The 18473-nt window shown below is 63.4% G+C and overlaps 2 protein-coding genes across 9 annotated transcripts; one reads left to right on the top strand and one right to left on the bottom strand.

The window, feature by feature from the left end:
* Nucleotides 1-1830: 1830 nt before the first annotated feature.
* On the bottom strand, nt 1831-7142 carry PRR36 (proline rich 36). Of its 3 annotated transcripts, none has more exons than XM_053898041.1 (6): nt 6490-7142; nt 5665-5939; nt 5446-5545; nt 5130-5242; nt 2881-5028; nt 1831-2697 (listed from the first exon to the last, which is right to left on the bottom strand). In XM_053898041.1, the coding sequence occupies exons 1-6, from the start codon at nt 6837-6839 to the stop codon at nt 2171-2173; spliced, it is 3513 nt and encodes a 1170-aa protein (XP_053754016.1). In that variant the 5' UTR covers nt 6840-7142; the 3' UTR covers nt 1831-2170. The 3 variants fall into 3 exon arrangements, with proteins under 3 accessions (XP_053754016.1, XP_053754018.1, XP_053754019.1); XM_053898043.1 differs by having other exon boundaries at nt 1831-2682; nt 6490-6895; XM_053898044.1 differs by lacking the exon at nt 6490-7142 and adding an exon at nt 6354-6446.
* Nucleotides 7143-11228: 4086 nt separating this feature from the next.
* On the top strand, nt 11229-17617 carry LRRC8E (leucine rich repeat containing 8 VRAC subunit E). 6 transcript variants are annotated; one of them, XM_019427917.2, is made up of 3 exons: nt 11229-11321; nt 14329-14471; nt 15232-17617. In XM_019427917.2, exons 2-3 carry the CDS (start codon nt 14334-14336, stop codon nt 17473-17475), a joined length of 2382 nt encoding a protein of 793 aa, XP_019283462.2. In that variant the 5' UTR covers nt 11229-11321; nt 14329-14333; the 3' UTR covers nt 17476-17617. The 6 variants fall into 6 exon arrangements, with proteins under 6 accessions (XP_019283462.2, XP_019283463.2, XP_019283465.2 ...); XM_019427918.2 differs by lacking the exon at nt 11229-11321 and adding an exon at nt 13337-13942; XM_019427920.2 differs by lacking the exon at nt 11229-11321 and adding an exon at nt 13337-14161.
* The last annotated feature ends 856 nt before the right edge of the window (nt 17618-18473 follow it).

The following is an 18473-nucleotide window of genomic DNA, read 5'->3' as shown; positions in this document are numbered from 1 at the left end:
GGCTTCCCAGGGAGAGAATCTTAATTGGGTCCAGGCAGATGCCAACCAGGCCCTGCCCTCTGCACCCAAAGTGCCCCTACCCACTGCCACCTGGTACCGGCCAGGGAGCAAGGCGTGACACCGGTTATGCACCAGCACAGCCAAGTCCCCCATATTGACCCATGGCTCAACAATGGTGTCTCCACGCACCATTCCCAGCCTACAGATTTAACACTGAGACACCCTCCCCCCAATGGCTGCCACCCCTCCTGCTCCCACAGGGTCACCCACCCCAGCTGGCTCCCCAGGGTGGGGCAGGGCCCTGGGGGAAGTGTCTGAGGTTCTGCCCTGCTCCATCTTAGAGGCGTGGTCTTGATGCCCTGGTGCCCAACATGTCAGGATTCAGCCCCTACCCTTGACTTTGTCCTAGCATCTGGAAGCAAGGCCACCTGGGTCCTTGCAGGGCCCAGCTAGAAAGAGAATCTCTGTGGCTTGCCACTGAACCGAGCTTGAGCGCGGGAGCGTGCTGGTTCCCCCCCATACACATCGGCCCCTAGGGGTGGAGGTGCCCGGTCCCACTGGGAGAAGGCCGACTTTCTCCTAGGACTCCAGACTGACATGAGGGTTGGGGACAGGCAGGGCTTAGGGATTAGGTCTAACAGGAACATGGCTATAGGGTGGACTACAGGGACTGGGTCTAGGGACAGAGACAGGGCTAAGGGTTCGGCACAGGGTCCCACTCTGTCCTTTTACCTGCTCTGTGGATTGTGGTCCCCCCCCACCAGGGAGGACCCTCAGGGAGAAAAGGCCTAGGGGCTGCATTTTCTGGAGTGACACTGGGGAGGGCGGGTCTGGGTGGGGCTAAAGGGGTCCAGGGTCGAGGTGACTCAGTTGCAGGAGGAAGGACAGGAATTCTGATGGGGGAAACAGGTGAAGACAGATTGGCGGTTTTGTTGAGGACTCTCGACTGTGGGCCCAGGCAAGGTTGTCTGGCTGGAGGGGCTTGAGGAGGACACCCTGAGATGGAGGGGAAGATGAGGCCCAGGGGTTGGGAGGCACAAAAGGGCCTGGTGAGGACTTCCTGGTCTCCCACCCGACCTTGGGAGAGGCTGCTCCTTTCCCGCAGAACCCTCTCAGCACAGTCGGCTCCCCAGGGACAAGGAAGCCTGACGCCGGAGGATCCTGTACCCTAGAGTCCCGGGGCCGGAGGAGTCCTGGGCGCAGCTGCAGACCTACCTTCTGCATCGGAACCTCCTCGGTGAGCGGAGGGCAGTGTGCCCGCGGGCTGGGAGGGCGCAGGAGGGAACGGAGATCGCCACTGGGTCTTAGACGACCCCCTCCCTTCGGCACTCCAGGGCGTGCGAGGTCAAGGGGCGCGCACCGTGACGAGGGGGCCTCAGGAAGAGGTCCCCCACCCTCGCCCCCGGACCTGGGCGAGCCCTTCCTGCACGTCTTTCCCCCTCCCCGCAAGAGCTGCCGGCTCCCTTAGCGGAGTATAGGAAGAGCTTCGGTCGTTCAACAACGCTGGGCACGTCTCAGCTCAGCCATCCGGTGGTCGGGCAATTCCACCGGGCCGCTCCTGCGCCTAACTGGTCCACCACGAGTCAGACAAAAAAAGTCCACGTTCACGCACGTGCGTGGGGGCGCCGCGCCGGGGACTCAGCACCAGGTCCCACCCCAAGCCTGCCTCACGCGCCCATTTTCCTTAGCAAAGAGGCACATCTGCGTGGGGCGCGGGAGGCCTTCATCCGGAGCTACAACCCGCTCGCGCACAGCCTCCAGCACCGGCAGGCCCAGCCCCTCTCGCCGCCCCGCGGTAGACCCCCTAGGCGACTTCGAAGGTGCACAGGCTGCAGCGTCCCGGCTTTTATTGCAAACTCGGGCAGCGCGTGGTAGACAATACACAGGACGCGGGGCGGAGCCTAAGCGGAGGGAGGGGGCGGGGCTCGAGGGGAGTCGGCGTGTTTCCAGGCCAAAGGGGCGGGGCTCGAGGGAAAGACCTCGGCCACAGGCGTGGGTGGGTCGAGAGCCTGACCCAAAATCTAGGGCTCTAGGGGGCTACGTCCAATCCAACGGGAGCCAGACTCCCGAAGGAGAGCAGACAGGCGGGCAGTCTAAGATACAGAGGCGTAGCCAGAGGGGCGGGTCCTAAGGCAGGGATGGGTATGGTGGGCGGGGCCAAGGGTCTGGCTCAGTGGAAGGTCTCCACCTCTACCACCGTCCAGTCACCCTGGGGGGAAGCCACGTCGTCCGGGGAGAAGCTGGTGACCGAGGTGATGCTGGCGCGGGACTCGTCCAGGGGAGACAACAGTTCAGCCCAGCGGCCCAGTTCGGCGTCGCTGAGCGCAGTCCGGGCACCCCCCGCGACGCCACCAGCCCCCGCAACCCCTGGGCCACCGCCGCTGCCGCCCGCGGCACCCTCGGCCGCAGCTAGCAGCAGCGTCCGGCTCAGCAGGTGCTGCACGACGCTCGCCTGCAGCGCCCCCAGCGGCAGCTCGCCCAGGCGCGCCGGCTTCGCGCCGCGCGAGGTCGCCCCCGCGCCTGCTCCAGCCACGACCTTCCCACCACCCGCGCCGGGCCCAGGACCCGAATCCAGCGCGTCTGGGGCGGGGGTCGCCGACTCGGGCCCCTCTGCCTCGTAGATGGTGCACAGGCCGTCAGCGGAGCCTGGCCCGGCAGAAGGAGGCCAAGGCAGAGGCGCTCCTGCGGAGAGAGAGGCTGGACTGGGCTCAAGGGGCGGGCACCTGGGCTCCAGCCGCAAGGCCCCGCCCCTCCTCCCGGTTCCGCCCCAGACCCGACTGCCCTGCCCGCGAGCTGGAAAGCCCCGCCTCCCATCCCGCCCTCCTACCATCCCCGGACTTCGCTCCTCCCACAGCTCGGCGAGGTCAGGGGGCTGCTTACCTGGGGTGCTGCGCACAGCCAGCGGCGGAGGGGGACCTCGGCTCCAGGAGGCCGGGTGGCAGGCGGCGAGCTCCGCGTCGGCGGGAGGGGAGGCGGCGGCGCCGCCCTCCGGCCCGCTGTCGTAGCCGCGCAGCTCTTCCGGCGTGCTGGTGGCACTGCTGCTGTGGCCCGCCAGATCCGGGCCGCTCAGCGTACTGGACGGGCTGCGGGAGGGCGGTGGCGGCGGAGCTGGGGCCAGCGCCAGGGTCAGCCGTGGGCCCGGGATCGGGGCATCGGGACCTGGGGTCGGGGGGCGGCGTGGGGCCTGCAGAGGGGGTGAGTCCAGGGGAGAGGGAGGGACCTGCAGCGGGGGCAAGGCCAGGGAAGGTGGAGCCTGAGGAGGGGGCGTGGCCAGAGGCGAGGGAGGAGCCTGCAAAGGGAGAATAGAGCCCTGCAGAGGAGGTAGGGCCAGGGAAGGTGGAGTCTGGTGAGGGGGCGTGGCCAGGGGCGGGGGAGGAGCCTGCAAAGGGAGCGTAGAGGCCTGGAGAGGAGGCAAGACCAGGGAAGGTGGAGCCTGAGGAGAAAGTGTGGCCAGGGGAGAGGGAGTTGTCCGCGGAGGGGGTGAGGCAGGGGGAGAGGGAGGAACCTGAAGAGGAGGCAAGGCCAGGGAAGGTGGAGCCTGGAGAGGGGGAGTGGCCAAGGGAGTGGGAGGGTCTTGCAGAGGTGGTGAAGCCGGAGGGGAGAGAGGGGCCCGCAGAGACGGTGGGGCCTGAACTGGGAGCAAGGCCTGAGGGGGTGCGGCCTGTAGAGGGGTTGTGGCCAGGGAAATTGGAGTCTGTGGAGGAGGCGTGGCTAGGGGAGAAGGTGCCTGCAGAGGTGGTGAGGCCAGAGAGGGTGGGACCTCTGTAAAGAACCGGGTCGGAGAGGGAGAGGCCTGTGGAGGGGGTGTGGCCAGATGAGGTGGGGTCTGTGGAGGGGGCGTGTCCAGGAGAGAAGGCGGAGCCTGCAGCGATGGTGAGGCCAAAGGAAATGGAGAGCACAGAGGAGAACCCTGCAGAGAGAGGGTGGTCAGAGGGCAGGGAGAGGTTTGTAGAGGGTATGTGGCCAGAGAAGTGTCCTGCGTGGGAGGTGTGGTCACTGTATAGGGCATAGCCTGAAGTGGGGAAGGTGATAGGGAAGGACTGGTCCGTGGAGGGGGAGTAGTCAAAGCAGAAAAGTCCTGCAGAGGGGGTGTGGCTTGGGGAGAGGGCGGATTCAGCAGAGAAGTTGCTGGAGTCAAAGAGGCTTGTAGAAGGGAAGTGGCTGGTGGTAGAGGAGCCGTGGCTGGTGATCCAGGAGCCGACAGAGGAGGTGTGGCCAAGGGAGAGGGGAGAGTCAGAAGAGAGGGCAAAGCTGGAGAAGCTTGGGTTGGGGGCATACTCTGCAGAGGGGGTGACACGGATGGAGAGAATGAAGCCTGAGAAGCGGCCGTAGGAGAGGTGGATGCCTCCAGAAAGGAGGTACCCACGTGTGTGGGTGGGGCTTGCGAGGGGGGTGTGGCCGGCGGAGAGGGGAGGGTCTGCAGAGCGAGTGGAGCAGAGGAAGGAGGGGCTAGGGGAGGGGGCGTGGCCAAAGGGCAGGTAGGAGAGCGAGGAGGGGGCGTGGTCGGTGGAGACGGAGGGAGAGTGGCCGGCAGGGGAGTGCCTGTGATTTGCGGAGGCGGTGCCAGTTGTGCAGTCAAACCCGGTGGAGAGGGTGTGGCTATTGGAGGAGAAAAGCCCGGCGCGGGGGTAGCGCTCTTCCTTGGGGGTGTGGACTGGCGGGGGCGTAGAGCCTGCAGCCCTTTCGCCTTGGGGTGCGAGGGCTGCGAGGGCTGCCCGGGAGCCCGGGGTGTTCCACCCGGCGAGGCCCCGGAGCGGGCAGGGGAGGACAGGGGAGTGGCGTTGGAGCCTAAGGGGCGTGAGGCTGGCCTCTGGAGACCTCCGCCGGCGCTGGGTCGCCTCCTGGTGGCGGGGCTCGGCTCCGCGGCACCATGCTGCGGGGTACTGCTCACGGATTTCCTGGAGGCCTCGGTCGGAGGCCGCGGCCGGGCATTCGGAGCTGCCCGAGGGAGACCCACTTCAGCTCCTGCAGCCCGGGACCGACGGGAGGTGGCTGGGGAAGGGGCGCCTGGGGAGGGCCCGGAAGAGTCTGGGGACGAAGTAGAAGGCCAGAGGGTCACCGATACTTCCAGGCTGGTCCCCTTCACTGCCCAGGAACCCCGTTCCCCACCCCACCCCCAGGCCACGTACCTCTCCGTGCCCCGGCGCTCAGCGGGCTCCTTCTAGGTGTTTCTGGGGCTTTTCCTCTGGCCACGGGTTCCTCAGCTGGGGGCCGAAGCCCTTTCTGCGCAAGAGTGCCTAGCCTAGGGACAGGAGCGGCCCCGCTCAAGAAGGAACTCTTTGCTTTCTCCCAAGCCTGTATGTTCCCACCAATGCCCTCTCTGGGGACACGCAACCTGTGCCCAGCGACCTGCAAATGCACCCACTCCCCCAATTCATGTGTAAAATTGAAAGTTTCCAGTTAGTGACAGTAGCCCTTGCCAAAGGGACTGGAGAGGCATTTTACCTGGTGGTCCCGCTGGCACGTCCCGGGCTAGAGACAGAGCCTGGGCCTGGGGTCTTGGCAGAGGCCCGCTCCCCTCTCCCAGCAGCTGGGGGCCTGGAGGCTGCGGGGAGAAGGCCAAGTCAAGGCGGTGCCTCCGGAAAGGAAGGGGAGGCAGCAGCCTCACAAGGAAAGGGGGGACAGAAAGACGGGGTCTGAATGGGGGCAAAGAGGGCGGGATACCTGGACTCCGGGGGCCTGTCCCAGCGCTCCGAGTTGATCCCACCCGGGGAGCAGCCTCCGGGAGAGCGGCTGCCCGGGTACTTCCAGCTCGCTCGGCCAGGGGCCCTCGCCCTGCAGCTCCCGCTGCCCCCAGAACTCGGAGCGCCGCGCTGGTTACTGGGGGAGGGGGTCGAGGAGACCCCGGGGGTCTGGGGGTGGGAAGGCCGGGAGGGCGAGAAGCCGGAGTCCTTGTGGCGGCCCCCGCCCTGGCCTTGTCCCTCTTGTCCATCCCGCACCTGATGAGGAGACAGACAGATCAGCATCCCAGCTCCTGCGCTGCTACGCTGCCTGCAGGGACCCGGGTCCCGGCACCTCGCTGCTCCTTCCCCACCCACAGGCGCCCACACTTCGGCTTCGATCCACTTCCCTCCCACCCACACACCCACTCACCAGCCCAGCTGCTCACGGTGGTCCCCTGGTCCCACCCTCACCGCCTTCCTCCAAAGCTGAGAGGCCCTGCCTGCCCCAGCCCACCCGCCTCGGCTCCCTTTCAGGACCCGAGACCCACGCCCCTACCCCTCGCCCCTTCAGAGACCCGGACCACCAGCCTCGGGGACGGGGGTCTGCCACAGGCTCCAGCTGAGGGGGACGGGAGCGCAAGCCCTGGTCCCCTCCCCGGCCCCCAGCGCCCTCCCCGAGGATGCGGGCACCTGCCAGGGGGAGGAGCGGCCCGGGCGGCCCGCGAAGGGGTTCGCGGAGACAAAGAGCCGCGTCCGGAGCCCGTCCCCCTCCCCCAGCCGGGCCCTGGTCCGCTCCGCCCGCTCCACCTGCTCGCGCCGCGCTCACCTCGGGCTCTGGCCGCCCGCCTCTCCACGCTGGGTCGCCTGGGGTGGGGCCGGGCGGGAGCGCCGGGGCTGGCGTGAGCCGCCGGCAGGCGAGGGGAGGGGGCTGCGGGCGGTGGCGCGGGGAGCCGGGCCCGCCCCTCGGCCGCGGAAGGGGAGACGGGGGCGCGCGCGCTCGATCCAGCCCCGGGAGGCGGCGGGCGGGAGCGCGCCGGGGGCGGTGGGGAGAGGCGCGGTGGAAGGAGGGGCGGCTTCTCCGCGGCCGCGCCGCAGGGCCCCAGACTCCCAGCCGCAGGGGCTTCGGGAGGGAGTCCCTTGGGGTCCCGACGGGGCCGGGCCCCTTCCTCCAAACATACACACCTGCCTTGGCCCCCACCCCAACCACCTGGCGACCGATGCCCGCCTGGACGCGGATAGGCCGGGCCCTGGCAACCAGGGGGCGGGACCATCGTGCCTCGTGCCCAGTCAACCAATCCCGCCGCTCAGTGTCCCTGGTCCCAGTCCTCGCCTTCTCGACAGCGGAGGCCTGGCCCCCCAGGGTCCCCGCGGGCCTCCGCCCCTCTCATATCCAAGGCTTTTCCCAGACCCCAGGAAGCCCCTACATTGGTTGCGGGAGGCGGACCACGGAGAGAATGCAGCCGTGGGAATTTAGGGGTAGGCTCGGATTTGGGAGAACACAAGAAGAGAGGAAGGCTGGGGAGGGCGGGGAGAGAGAACTGTGAGAGGCTCCGAGCCCTCGGCAGGGCAGGGCACCCCCCTCCCCACATGCTCCTATGTCAAGTCAGCAAAAGCAATTAGCAGAGCCGAGCTTTGGGCGGGGGGGGGGAGTCAACCGGGGGGGGGTGTCAAAACTGGTGCCTGAAGGAGCAGAGACGACCCTGTCGGAGGCTGCCCAGCACAGCCGGTGGGAGTGGGAGGTGCCTTTCCCAGCCCGCGCAGGGGTCTCCGTGGAAGGACCTCCACAGGGGACTGGGGCAAGGGGGAGGTAGGAGTGGGAAGACAGAGCCGGCCGCCCTCCTTCATCTCTGCTTATTGCTAGGACACCTACCCCCCCCCCCCCCACAGTGCTTTCTACCTCTGATACCTCCTCTGTCCAAACTGAGCCACCCCCTCCCCCATCCCAAAGAGCCAGCGCCCTCTGCCCCAACCCTTTGCCCATCACATGCCTGCATGCCCACACAGGAGCAGTTCACTACTGTCTGGAACTGGGGGGGCTTCATGCACAGGACGGGGCGTGGGGGGCTTTGGCACCTGGCTGAACCTGGACAAGGAAGATAGACTTAACTAGGGTGTGGCCGGAAGCAGGGGTTTGGCTTTCTCCCCTCAGGAGTTGCGCCTGAGTTCAGTTGAGGTTCGGGGAATGGAAGAGAGAGGGGGCAAGGTCAAAACCCTTTGGAATTTGTCCTTTCAATGGCCCCTCCCTCCAGTCTGGGAGAGGTGCCCCCTCACCATTCCTCAGGGCGCTGCCCTCCAGAGTAGATCATTCTGGCCTCACCTCCTCCCCAAGTCTTCCGAGCATCACCTGTGTGAGCCCCTTCTGGCATGACAGCAGCCTGGTCCCCCCCCCCCGCCCACCCGCCCATTCACCAGCAGTGCCCTTCCCAGCAAGTCACATCCACTGGCCACCCCCAGATGCCTGCCCCTCACCTTTTATAGCGCAAGGCCCCTCCGAGGCTACACTGAACCCACTCTGCATTTCACTGGGATCTGGGCTCCTCCTTCTTTTAAGAACGCTCTTCAAATGTCCATCAACAGGGACGGATTATGCAAACCAGAGAGTACCCTACAGTAGAATACTCCTCGGCCAGAAAAAGCAACAAACTACTGGGGCGCCTGGGTGGCACATTTGGTTAAGCCTCGACTCTTGGTTTCGGCTCAGGTCATGATTTCACAGTTCATGGGTTCAAGCCCTGCGTCTGGCTCTGTGCTGACAGCACAGAGTCTGCTTGGGTTTCTCTCTCTCTCTCCCTCTCTCTCTCTGTCTCAAAATAAATGAATAAACTTTATTTAAAAAATTAAAAATAAATAAAAAGCAACAAAGTACCAAGCCACTCAAAACAGGGACAAATCTCAAAAATATCCTGCAGAACAAAAGAAGCCACACACACACACACACACACACACACACACACACACACAACGTGCTGCATGATTCCATGTATATAACATTCTGGAAAATCCAGGCTAATCTGTAGTGTCAGAAAGCAAATCAGTGATATCTGGGGCCAGTGGGAGAGGGAGGTGTGAACCACCCATGACACTCACTCTCAGGTTCCCGACCCTCAGAGATTGTGTGAGACAATAAATGCTAGTTGTGTTAAGCTCCTAGGCTTGGGGGTGATTTGTTTGGCAGCGATCGATAACTACCTCCCATTCACAAAACCTTAAAAGCTGAGTGTTAAATAACAAGTGTCGGTGAGGATGTGAAGAAATGGGAGCCCTCGTGCACGGTTGGTGGGAACATGGTGCAGGTGCAGCCGCTGTGGAAGACCGGGCGGCGGTTCCTCGAAAAAATGAAACGGACTTCCCATGTGATCCAGCAATCCCACCCCAAAGAATGGGAAGCAGGAACCTGAAGAGATATTTGCACCCCTGGGTTCAGAGCACCACTATCCACGACGGCCAAGGGGTAGAGGATCCATCGACAGATGAATGGATAAACAAAATGTGGTCCAGCCACACAACGGAATATTTTTCAGCGTTAAAAAGGAAAGATATTCTGACACCCGCTACAACACGGATGGACCTCGGCAACGCGTGCTCGGTGGCAGAAGCCAGTCACGGAAGGACGAACACGGTAGGATTCCCCTTACGCGGGCTCTCTAGGAGAGGCCCGTTGGTAGAGACAGACAGCAGGTGGCGGGAGGCAGGGGGCCGGGGCCAGGGTTTAATGGGGACAGAATCTCGGCATTGGAAAATGAAAAGCATTCTGGAGTCGGACGGTGGAAATGGTTTCAGAACAACGTCAGTGCACTCAGTGCCGCTGAACTGCACACTTCACCGCGGTGACAGTGGTAAGTTCTACGTCATGGTATTTTACCACAATGCTTTTTAAAGGCTGGGTGTGATCGATGGGGGGGGGGGGGACTCACGCGCCACCAATGGGGGTGTGAAGCAGACGGTCCTTCGGGAGAATAACTGGAAGGCGTGGTGCGTACGTGTGTCCCGTGACCTGGCTGTTCTCCTGGGGCGTCTACACCTGTGGCAGGTGCCGCAGAGTCCCCTCCGCCCCCCCTTCTCCAGAGCAACCCGCAGCCTGACAGGAGCTGACGGGTCAGCCCTTTTCAACCCCCTCGCCCCTTGGGTTGGACAACTTGGCGGTGTGTCCTCCACCGTCTCCCAGCAGAACAGAGCCCCAGCTGCCTGTGAACCTGTTCCGTTTACCCTCACGGATGCCTGCTGGCCTCCTTCCTTTCCCAGGGTCACTTCCCAGCTACCCACCCCCCCCCCCCAGGGCGCCCTGGGATCACCTTCCGGGTGGACCATTTGCCTCCAATTCCCTGTGTCAGGGTCTGCACCTAAGGCGACACCTCAGTCATCCACCCACCTGTCATTTACTGAATGCCCCCCCACCCCGTGTGCCAGGTACCATCCCAAGGGTTGGGGACACAGCAGTCATGGGGCTGCCGTCACAGTGACCTCGGCGATTTGTACAAGTGTGCAAAGCCATGTGTATCAGGATGGTCACCCCGGCGTAAAGCTGTAGACCAGGGCATGGGCACTCTCAGAGAGAAGAGGGCCTCCTGTCTGTCTGTCTGTCTGTCTGTCTTCGAGCTGCCTGTGGTAGAACCCACAGACACCTGAAAGAGGCCGGGTCTCCAAGGGTCGCGCCCACTACAGGGCTTCGCAGAGGAACCCAAGCTTAGAGGGGGTCTCAATCTTCGAGGTTTCAAGCCTCGGGTCTCAGACTGTCTCCAGTCTAGTGGAAGTCGTGAGCCTCCCCGTGGGGGAGGGATCTCATTCCCCCACTTTGTCAAGGTCCCCTCTCCCTTCAGTTTTGCAGACAGAACGGGTCAAAGTTCACCGGATGCCTCCAGGCTGAAAGGGTGCTTTGCCAGTGTAAGACCCAGCTCAGGCCTTCTCGGCCAGGGAGGGATGAGTGGGGGTGGGGAGGCAGCCATCCTCTCTAGAAGCTGCCCTCCCAGACCGGACTCCAGCCCCAGATCCCAGAGCCTTCCAGCCCTTGTGCCGCCCCCAAGACCTGGGAGCAGCTTACCCATCCTCCGAAGTCCGGAGAAGGTCTCAAGGCTGGGCAGGGCCAGACAGGTAAGCACCCCACTCTGCTCATCCTCCCTTGGCTGGGTGGTCAGAGCAGGAAGGGGAAGCCCCCTCCCTTCCCCTGGACTCTGTTCCTCTGGATTTGGCAGCCAGGTGGCTGCCCCTTGGGGTGGGGGTGGGGGCAAGGATGAGGAGGCCCTTCACCTGTTCCTGACAGGGTCTCTACAGCTTAGATCCTGGAAGGGGGCCCACAGGCCGGCTTTGGGAGCCGCGCAGCGCCTCCGGGGGGGGCCCCCTAGTTTCCCTGACTGCAGCCCGGCCCAAAGTTCTAAGACCTCTGCCCTCCGGCCCGCCCCTCACCCTCCACGATCGTGGAGAGCTGGATTCGGATTGCCCTCCTCCCGCAATCCCTTGGCGTCTGGAGTAGGGGGCGACCTGGGAGGACCCAAAGGGAGGCGGAGCCGAGACGTCCCCGGGGCGGGCGGGCGGGGCGGCTCCCGGGCTCCTGTCCCGCCCGCCCGCCCTGACTCACCCAGGCTGGCCCGGGAACTCTGCGGGAGTCCCGGCTGCTCCGCTCCCAGGGACCCAGGAGTTGGGCCCAGCGTCCCAGCCAGAGCGGTGAGTAGGAGGCTCCCCGTCCCTGGGGACCGGGTGGCGGGGTGGGGGTCTGGCCCACGTGAGGACCGCCCCAGGTGCCGCCGGCACTGCCGCCTGAGCCCGCGGCCCGCCGGCCAGGGACACAAGGAGCTGGGGAGGGGGTGGAGGCGGCGAGAGCCTCGGCCTTGGCCAGACCTAGGGCGCCTGTCAGGGAGCAGGCCAGCCTGGCCAAGGACAGATCAGCAGGCTGGGGGAGACCCCCATGGGGTCTTGGCCATGTTCCCCTGGACGCCCCAGAACCCTACCACCGGGGGTCCCTACCAAGTTGCCCTCTCTGGGACTATTAAACCTCAAGACTCCCTGACTCCCAAGTCCTGGCTGGGCAGCTTGGAAAAGTACTAGGTGGAGAGTCCCCAGGTCTGGGGCCTGACCCAAGATCTGCTACTAGGGGACCCCTACCCCCACCCCCGACCTTAGTTTCTCTCTTGTGTAGAAGTCAAAGGTTGGACCTGTGTGCTTCAAAGCCCGTTTCAGGGCTGACAGTTACCCCTGTGTCCTCCTTGCCCTTTAGCACGGGTTGTGGGCAAGGAGGGGCGCTGGACCCCGAGCACCCACCACTGCCCCCAGGAGGCAAGCTGGGAGCCTGGGGAGGGTCTGAGAGGGGAGACGCAGGGGTGAGGCATGCATAGTAGAGCTGAGGCTAGGCGGGGGGCACGACCCCGTCCCAGGCCGACCAGAACCCCCAGGGCCTGCCCTGCAGAGCAGCCCTCCGCCCATCTTTTCTCTGCTAGAACATTCTCTGCTAGAACACTCTCCTCCGGGCTCCTTTTGGCAAAGATGCTGCATCCCAGCGAGAGGTTCTCACCCAAGATGAAGCAGACAGGGCGCTAGGGGACAGATGAGACTTGGGAGTCACGCCTCACATACCGCTTGTAGCTGTGAAAGCTTCAGCTGGTTCCTTCCCTCCCCTTGAGTCTGGAAAATGAGGGTTGTGGTGCCCTCCCTCCCCCAGAGTGGGGATTCAAGGAGGCACCGGAAGCATCTGGTGGCCATAAGTTGCGTATGGCCGTGCTGTTGTTTTCCTCTGGGCTCCCCATCCCTGGAGCCCTCTGCCCAGGGCCCTCCCGCCAGCCCTGCTCAGACAAAGGGGGGGCCAGCCTTGTGTCTGTGGAAGCTTAATGGCAGGTTCAGGCCATCGAGTTTGAGTCATGGAGACAGATAATGATAACCCCAGTGTCTGCCTCTGATGGCGTTGTGTATATACCTTGTTCCGTGGGAGCCACTGGGCCATCCACCGGGGACCCTCGGTGTCGCCGCCGTCTTGCCTTTGATTGTAGTCTTGACCTGGTGGATACTGCAGCTTCCGCCACTGCGAGATGGACCCAGGCAGGAAGTTGGTCCTCGCCTGTGTACGTGGCATTTCTGTCGCAGCCCCAACAGCTGTGTCCCTCACAGGTACCCGGGGCAGGGAGAACGGTGGCTGGCTGGAACAGGTCCTGGGTCTCCCCTCAGCCCAGTGTATCCGGCTCCGGGTACCCACCTGCATCCGTATGCACACTCCAGAATGCCCCCAGGTGTCCCTTTTGGTGGCTACATTGTTCATGTGGCCCCCAGGGTGCTGCTGATAAGATTCCCGGCTGACGGCACTGATACGCTGGGGCACTTCTACTCAGCTTTTCTTTTAGGACAGGGCATCAAACTGAGAGTGAGGAATGGGGCATTGTGGGAGGGAGCCCGTGCTCTGTCTGTGCACCCCCTGCCTGTCCCCGGCTCTGGGTGAGTCAGGGCCTGAGTCAGGGGGGCGCTGCCCCTGCCATCCCTATGTGAGGGCCTTTGAAGGGATTAGAAGGTGTGGTGGACTACCTCGCCCTCAGCCCGGCGGGCAGGGCTTACAGCCTGCATCCCTGTCCGTCTCTACCTCATCCCCGCCCGGGAGTCAACCCCAGGCCTCAGGGACCTGGGGACTGCAAAGGGAGGCAGGGTGCTGTGAGAGGCAGTCCAGCCTGGGAGCCCCCTCAAAAGGCAGTGGGGGCCTTGCGGCCTCCCTTTCCTTCCGTCCAGCCTCCGGGAGAGGGGGAGGGAGGCTCCCCAGCTGCCTGTTCTGGGAGGGTGATGTCCCAGCTTGTGGCCCATGCCCCCACGTGACTCGCTCCTGGCTGTCCCGTATCTGAAATAATGATACCTTGGTCTAAAGTGAAACCCAGGGACAGACAGAGCGGGCTGGCCGCCCAGGAGCCTGGCAGCCCAGCCCCAGCCCAGACAGTAGGTGTCACTCTGGCTTTGTCCCTGAGTTTTCCATTTCCTGATCCTCTGCCCTCCGGCCATCCTGGCGACCCCCTACCCTCCCAGTCAGAGCCCAGGTTTCTGTCGTCTGCCTCAGTTTCTGGGCACCGATCCCTCTAGAAACCCAGGTGTCCTAGTCCTCCTTCCCCTCCACTGACCAGCCTTCAGCTTTGCCCCTCCCTGCCCCTCAGGCCCTGTAACCAGAGCCAGGCTCCAGCCGGCTTTTCCGGTTGGAGGTTGGAGGTGGTGCCCGGAGCGCCCCTGAAGGGGGTGGGGGGCCCACACCCCGGAAGTCCTCAGCCTCAGACGCTCTCTGGCCGGGTGGCAGAGACAGCAGAGGCTAGCGGTCCGGACACCAGGTGTCTGGAGTCAGAGCGGCAGAGCGAGTGGTTTGGGCTCGTCATCAAGGGTGGGAGATGGCTGGGTTCTGGGAGAAGGCCACTCGGGCAAGCAGGGGGACAGCGGCTCCGTGGACTGCCCTTCCTGACCTCTGAAAGGGCGAGCGGCGTCAGAGGGGGGGCAGGGATCCCGGGGAGCAGATGTGGTGAGACTGGTAGTAGCTTGGCTTCAGGAAGAAGGTGAGGTCTGGGGGAGAGAGGGGCACACAGCTCGTGCCTTCTGCCAGATTCGGGCAGGGCAGAGCACAAACTGGGAGCAGAGGCGTGTGTCTGGCTCCTCTGGGGGTCCGCCACCAGACGCCCCTTCTCGAGGGTCTCTGCAACCCCCGCCTCCTCCTCTCCCATAGGAAAGATGATTCCGGTGGCCGAGTTCAAGCAGTTCACGGAGCAGCAGCCCGCGTTCAAGGTGCTCAAACCCTGGTGGGACGTGCTGGCGGAGTACCTCACCGTGGCTATGCTCATGATCGGGGTCTTCGGCTGCACCCTGCAGGTGAGGCGCGAGGCAGCAGCGGGGCCTGGATGGAGCGCGGCCTGTAGGGGTTGGGGCCTGGGTGCGTGGAGAGGGGCGGGGCCCGGATGAGCGGGTAGTTGGCGGGGCACGTAGGGGGCGGGGCCCGGGTGGGGCCCGTCTGTGGGGGCGGGACCTACAGGGGCGGAGCCTGTTTGAGCGGGTCGGAGAGGCGGGGCGTGTGGGGTCGCGGCCCGGATATTCCGGAGGGCTACCTGCTTCGATCCCACAGTTCCGGAGACTGAGCGTGTGAGGTCAAAGGGTTGACAGGGTTGTGTGTTTCTACGGGCTGTGAGGGAGCATGTATGTGTCCCATGCCTCTCTCCTGGCTTCTGGTGGCCTCGGGCCTTCTCTCATCTCCCTTCTGCGCACGGGTCTCTGTGCAAATGGCTCCTTTTTATACGGACACGGTCGCACTGGATTAGAGCCCACCTTAATGACCCCACCTTAACTTGATCACATCTGCTTTGCAAAGACTATCTGTCCACAGGTATTAAGGATTAGGAGGTCAGTATCTTTCGGCGGGGGGGGGGGGGGGGGCGGGAGGGAGAAGGAAGATGCAATTCAACCTAACTCCTTTTTTTCAGACAAAGATTGATTCTCAGAAGTTTAGTGACTCTTCCAAAGTCACAGCCTGCTGGGGACAGTCAGGGATTGGGGTCTCCCACTTTCAGCCTGCCTTTCTCCCCCCAACCGTGCAGGCCATCCCAGCTCCTTGGCCCTGTTTCCCCCTCATTCCCAGGTGACACAGGACAAGATCATCTGTCTGCCGAGTCACGAACTCCAGGAGAATTTCTCAGAGGCCCCCTGCCAGCAACTGCTGCCTCGGGGCGTCTCCGAGCAGATGGGGGGCCTCCGGGAGGTAAGCGGCCTCAAGAACAATCTGGACCTCCAGCAGTACAGCTTCATTAACCAGCTCTGCTACGAGACAGCCCTCCACTGGTACGCCAAGTACTTCCCCTACCTGGTCGTCATTCACACGCTCATCTTCATGGTCTGCACCAGCTTCTGGTTCAAGTTCCCCGGCACCAGCTCCAAGATCGAGCACTTCATCTCCATTCTGGGCAAGTGTTTCGACTCTCCGTGGACCACACGGGCCCTGTCCGAGGTCTCTGGGGAGAACCAGAAGGGCCCCACCACCGGACGGGCGACAGCGACCGTGGAGGCCTCGGCGGGGCCGGGAAAAGCCAATGAGGGTGAGAAGGAAAAGGTGCTGGTGGAGCCCGAGAAGGTGGTGACTGAGCCACCAGCCGTCACCCTACTGGACAAGAAGGAGGGTGAGCAGGCCAAAGCCCTGTTTGAGAAGGTCAAGAAGTTCCGCGTGCACGTCGAAGAGGGGGACATCTTGTACACCATGTACATCCGGCAGACGGTGCTCAAAGTCTGCAAGTTCTTTGCCATCCTGGTCTACAACCTGGTCTACGTGGAGAAGATCAGCTTCCTGGTGGCCTGCAGGGTGGAGACCTCGGAGGTCACGGGCTACGCCAGCTTCTGCTGCAACCACACGAAGGCCCACCTCTTCTCCAAGCTGGCTTTCTGCTACATCTCCTTCGTGTGCGTCTACGGGATCACCTGTCTCTACACCCTCTACTGGCTCTTCCACCGGCCCCTCAAGGAGTACTCCTTCCGTTCTGTGCGGGAGGAGACGGGCATGGGTGACATCCCCGACGTCAAGAACGACTTTGCTTTCATGCTGCACCTCATCGACCAGTATGACTCCCTCTACTCCAAGCGCTTTGCCGTCTTCCTCTCCGAGGTCAGCGAGAGCCGCCTGAAGCAGCTCAACCTGAACCACGAGTGGACGCCCGAGAAGCTGCGGCAGAAGCTGCAGCGCAACGCCCGCGGCCGGCTCGAGCTGGCCCTCTGCATGCTCCCGGGGCTGCCCGACACCGTCTTCGAGCTCAGCGAGGTGGAGGCGCTCCGGCTGGAGGCCATCTGCGACATCACCTTCCCCCCGGGCCTCTCGCAGCTGCTGCACCTGCAAGAGCTCAGCCTGCTTCACTCGCCCGCCCGGCTGCCCTTCTCCTTGCAGATCTTCCTGCGGGACCGCCTGAAGGTCATCCGGGTCAAGTGCGAGGAGCTCCGCGAGGTGCCCCTGTGGGTGTTCGGGCTGCGTGGCCTGGAGGAGCTGCACCTCGAGGGGCTCTTCCCCCCGGAGCTGGCTCGGGCGGCGACCCTCGAGAGCCTCCGGGAGCTGAAGCAGCTCAAGGTGCTGTCTCTGCGGAGCAATGCCAGCAAGGTGCCGGCCAGCGTGACCGACGTGGCCGGGCATCTGCAGCGGCTTAGTCTGCACAACGACGGGGCCCGCCTGCTGGCCCTGAACAGCCTCAAGAAGCTGGCGGCGCTGCGGGAGCTGGAGCTGGTGGCCTGCGGGCTGGAGCGCATCCCCCATGCCATCTTCAGCCTGGGGGCGCTGCAGGAACTTGACCTCAAGGACAACCACTTGCGGTCCATTGAAGAGATCCTCAGCTTCCAGCACTGTCGCAAGCTGGTCACGCTCAAGCTGTGGCACAACCAGATCGCCTACGTCCCCGAGCACGTGCGCAAGCTCCGGGGCCTCGAGCAGCTCTACCTCAGCCACAACAAGCTGGAGACCCTGCCCACCCAGCTCGGCCTGTGCTCTGGCCTCCGCCTGCTGGACATCTCCCACAACGGGCTGCGCTCCCTGCCGCCCGAGCTGGGCCTCCTCCAGAGCCTGCAGCACCTGGCCGTGTCCTACAATGCCCTGGAGGCCCTGCCGGAGGAGCTCTTCTTCTGCCGCAAGCTGCGGACGTTGCTCCTGGGCTACAACCACTTGAGCCAGCTCTCGCCCCAGGTGGGGGCCCTCAGGGCCCTCAGCCGCCTGGAGCTCAAGGGCAACCGCTTGGAGGCTCTGCCAGAAGAACTTGGCAACTGTGTGGGGCTCAAGAGAGTGGGGCTCCTGGTGGAGGACACCCTTTACGAGGGCCTGCCAGCGGAGGTGCGGGAAAAAATGGAGGAGGAATGAAGCGAAAGGTGGGGCAGGTTGGGGTAGAGGCCTTCTGGATGCTTCCGCCCCAGAATCTCTACTATCGTCTTCAAGCGAGGTGGCCAAGAGGGCCCGGGCCAGGAGACGAGGAGCAGACACATCAGCCTTGGGTTGGGGGGGGTGGGGGGAGGGTCCAGACAAGATCCTGGGATTGGTTTGTCCGAGAAGAGACAGGAGGCTGTGGATTTGGGGTGGACCGTCGTAGAGGGATCGACTCAGTCACAGGAGTCTCAGACCAAAAGCACACCCGTGTCTTTGGCTGGCTGTCCTGCCCTCCCCCTGGACATTCTAGCTCAATTAGTGCCGTATGTGGGGGTGAGGCACATCCCAATGGGATTTCAACCCTTTCTCCCCCAACCCGAACAGCTTACATCTGCGGTTCTCTCCCAAGGAGGGGACACAGACACGAGGGACCAGCGACCCCTGCCCCCAACTTTGATGCCAATCCCTTATTTATAAGTTGTTTGCTATGGACACGTGAACTCAGTAAAATGGTCCTCATGTTTGGCCTTGCATCAAAATCAACAGCCCCAGAACAAAACATCCCAGGCCCCACCCCTGAAAGACTGACTCAGGTCTGGCTGGAGGCCAGGAACTTGTCTGTAAATCAGCATCCCAGGTAATTCTGATGCAGGTGGTCCTAGGCCTGTATGTTGGGAAATGCTGACCTACAGAATCTGGATGTTCAGAGCCTGGGGTCTCAACCCTTTTGAAGACCTAGGACTTTTGAACATCTTATAAAAGTTGGGCACTTCCTTGCCCAGGAAAATGTACACACACATGCAAAATTCCAAAGCTACTTCAGGCGGTCAACAGATTCCCCCAGATTTCCCAGAGGGCCATTCATGGACATCCCAAGGGTGGCAGACTCCAGGGTTAAGAACACCTGCTGTGGAATTTACATGTTTCTGAGAACAGGCAGGGACTTTGTCTTTCAAATGTTCTCTGTGTGAGGGAGCATCTATCAGTGGGTGGTT

This window comes from Panthera pardus, unplaced genomic scaffold (genome assembly GCF_024362965.1).
Source record: "Panthera pardus isolate Hobbes unplaced genomic scaffold, ASM2436296v1 HiC_scaffold_8, whole genome shotgun sequence".
In the NCBI taxonomy this organism is placed as follows: domain Eukaryota; kingdom Metazoa; phylum Chordata; class Mammalia; order Carnivora; family Felidae; genus Panthera; species Panthera pardus.
The sequence above is the reverse complement of the archived record's forward strand: the minus strand, read 5'-3'. Positions and strand labels throughout refer to the sequence as shown.

What these genes read in the sequence shown, in the direction of transcription:
- PRR36 (XM_053898041.1), bottom strand. Translation starts at nt 6,839, where the DNA reads ATGTTTGGAGGAAGGGGCCCGGCCCCGTCGGGACCCCAAGGGACTCCC. An exon ending in GACAGGCCCCCGGAGTCCAG is followed by an intron (nt 5,546 to 5,664) that starts GTATCCCGCCCT and finishes TTCTCCCCGCAG; the next exon opens with CCTCCAGGCCCCCAGCTGCT. An exon ending in CGTGCCAGCGGGACCACCAG is followed by an intron (nt 5,243 to 5,445) that starts GTAAAATGCCTC and finishes TCCTGTCCCTAG; the next exon opens with GCTAGGCACTCTTGCGCAGA.
- LRRC8E (XM_019427917.2), top strand. Translation starts at nt 14,334, where the DNA reads ATGATTCCGGTGGCCGAGTTCAAGCAGTTCACGGAGCAGCAGCCCGCG. An exon ending in TCTTCGGCTGCACCCTGCAG is followed by an intron (nt 14,472 to 15,231) that starts GTGAGGCGCGAG and finishes CCTCATTCCCAG; the next exon opens with GTGACACAGGACAAGATCAT.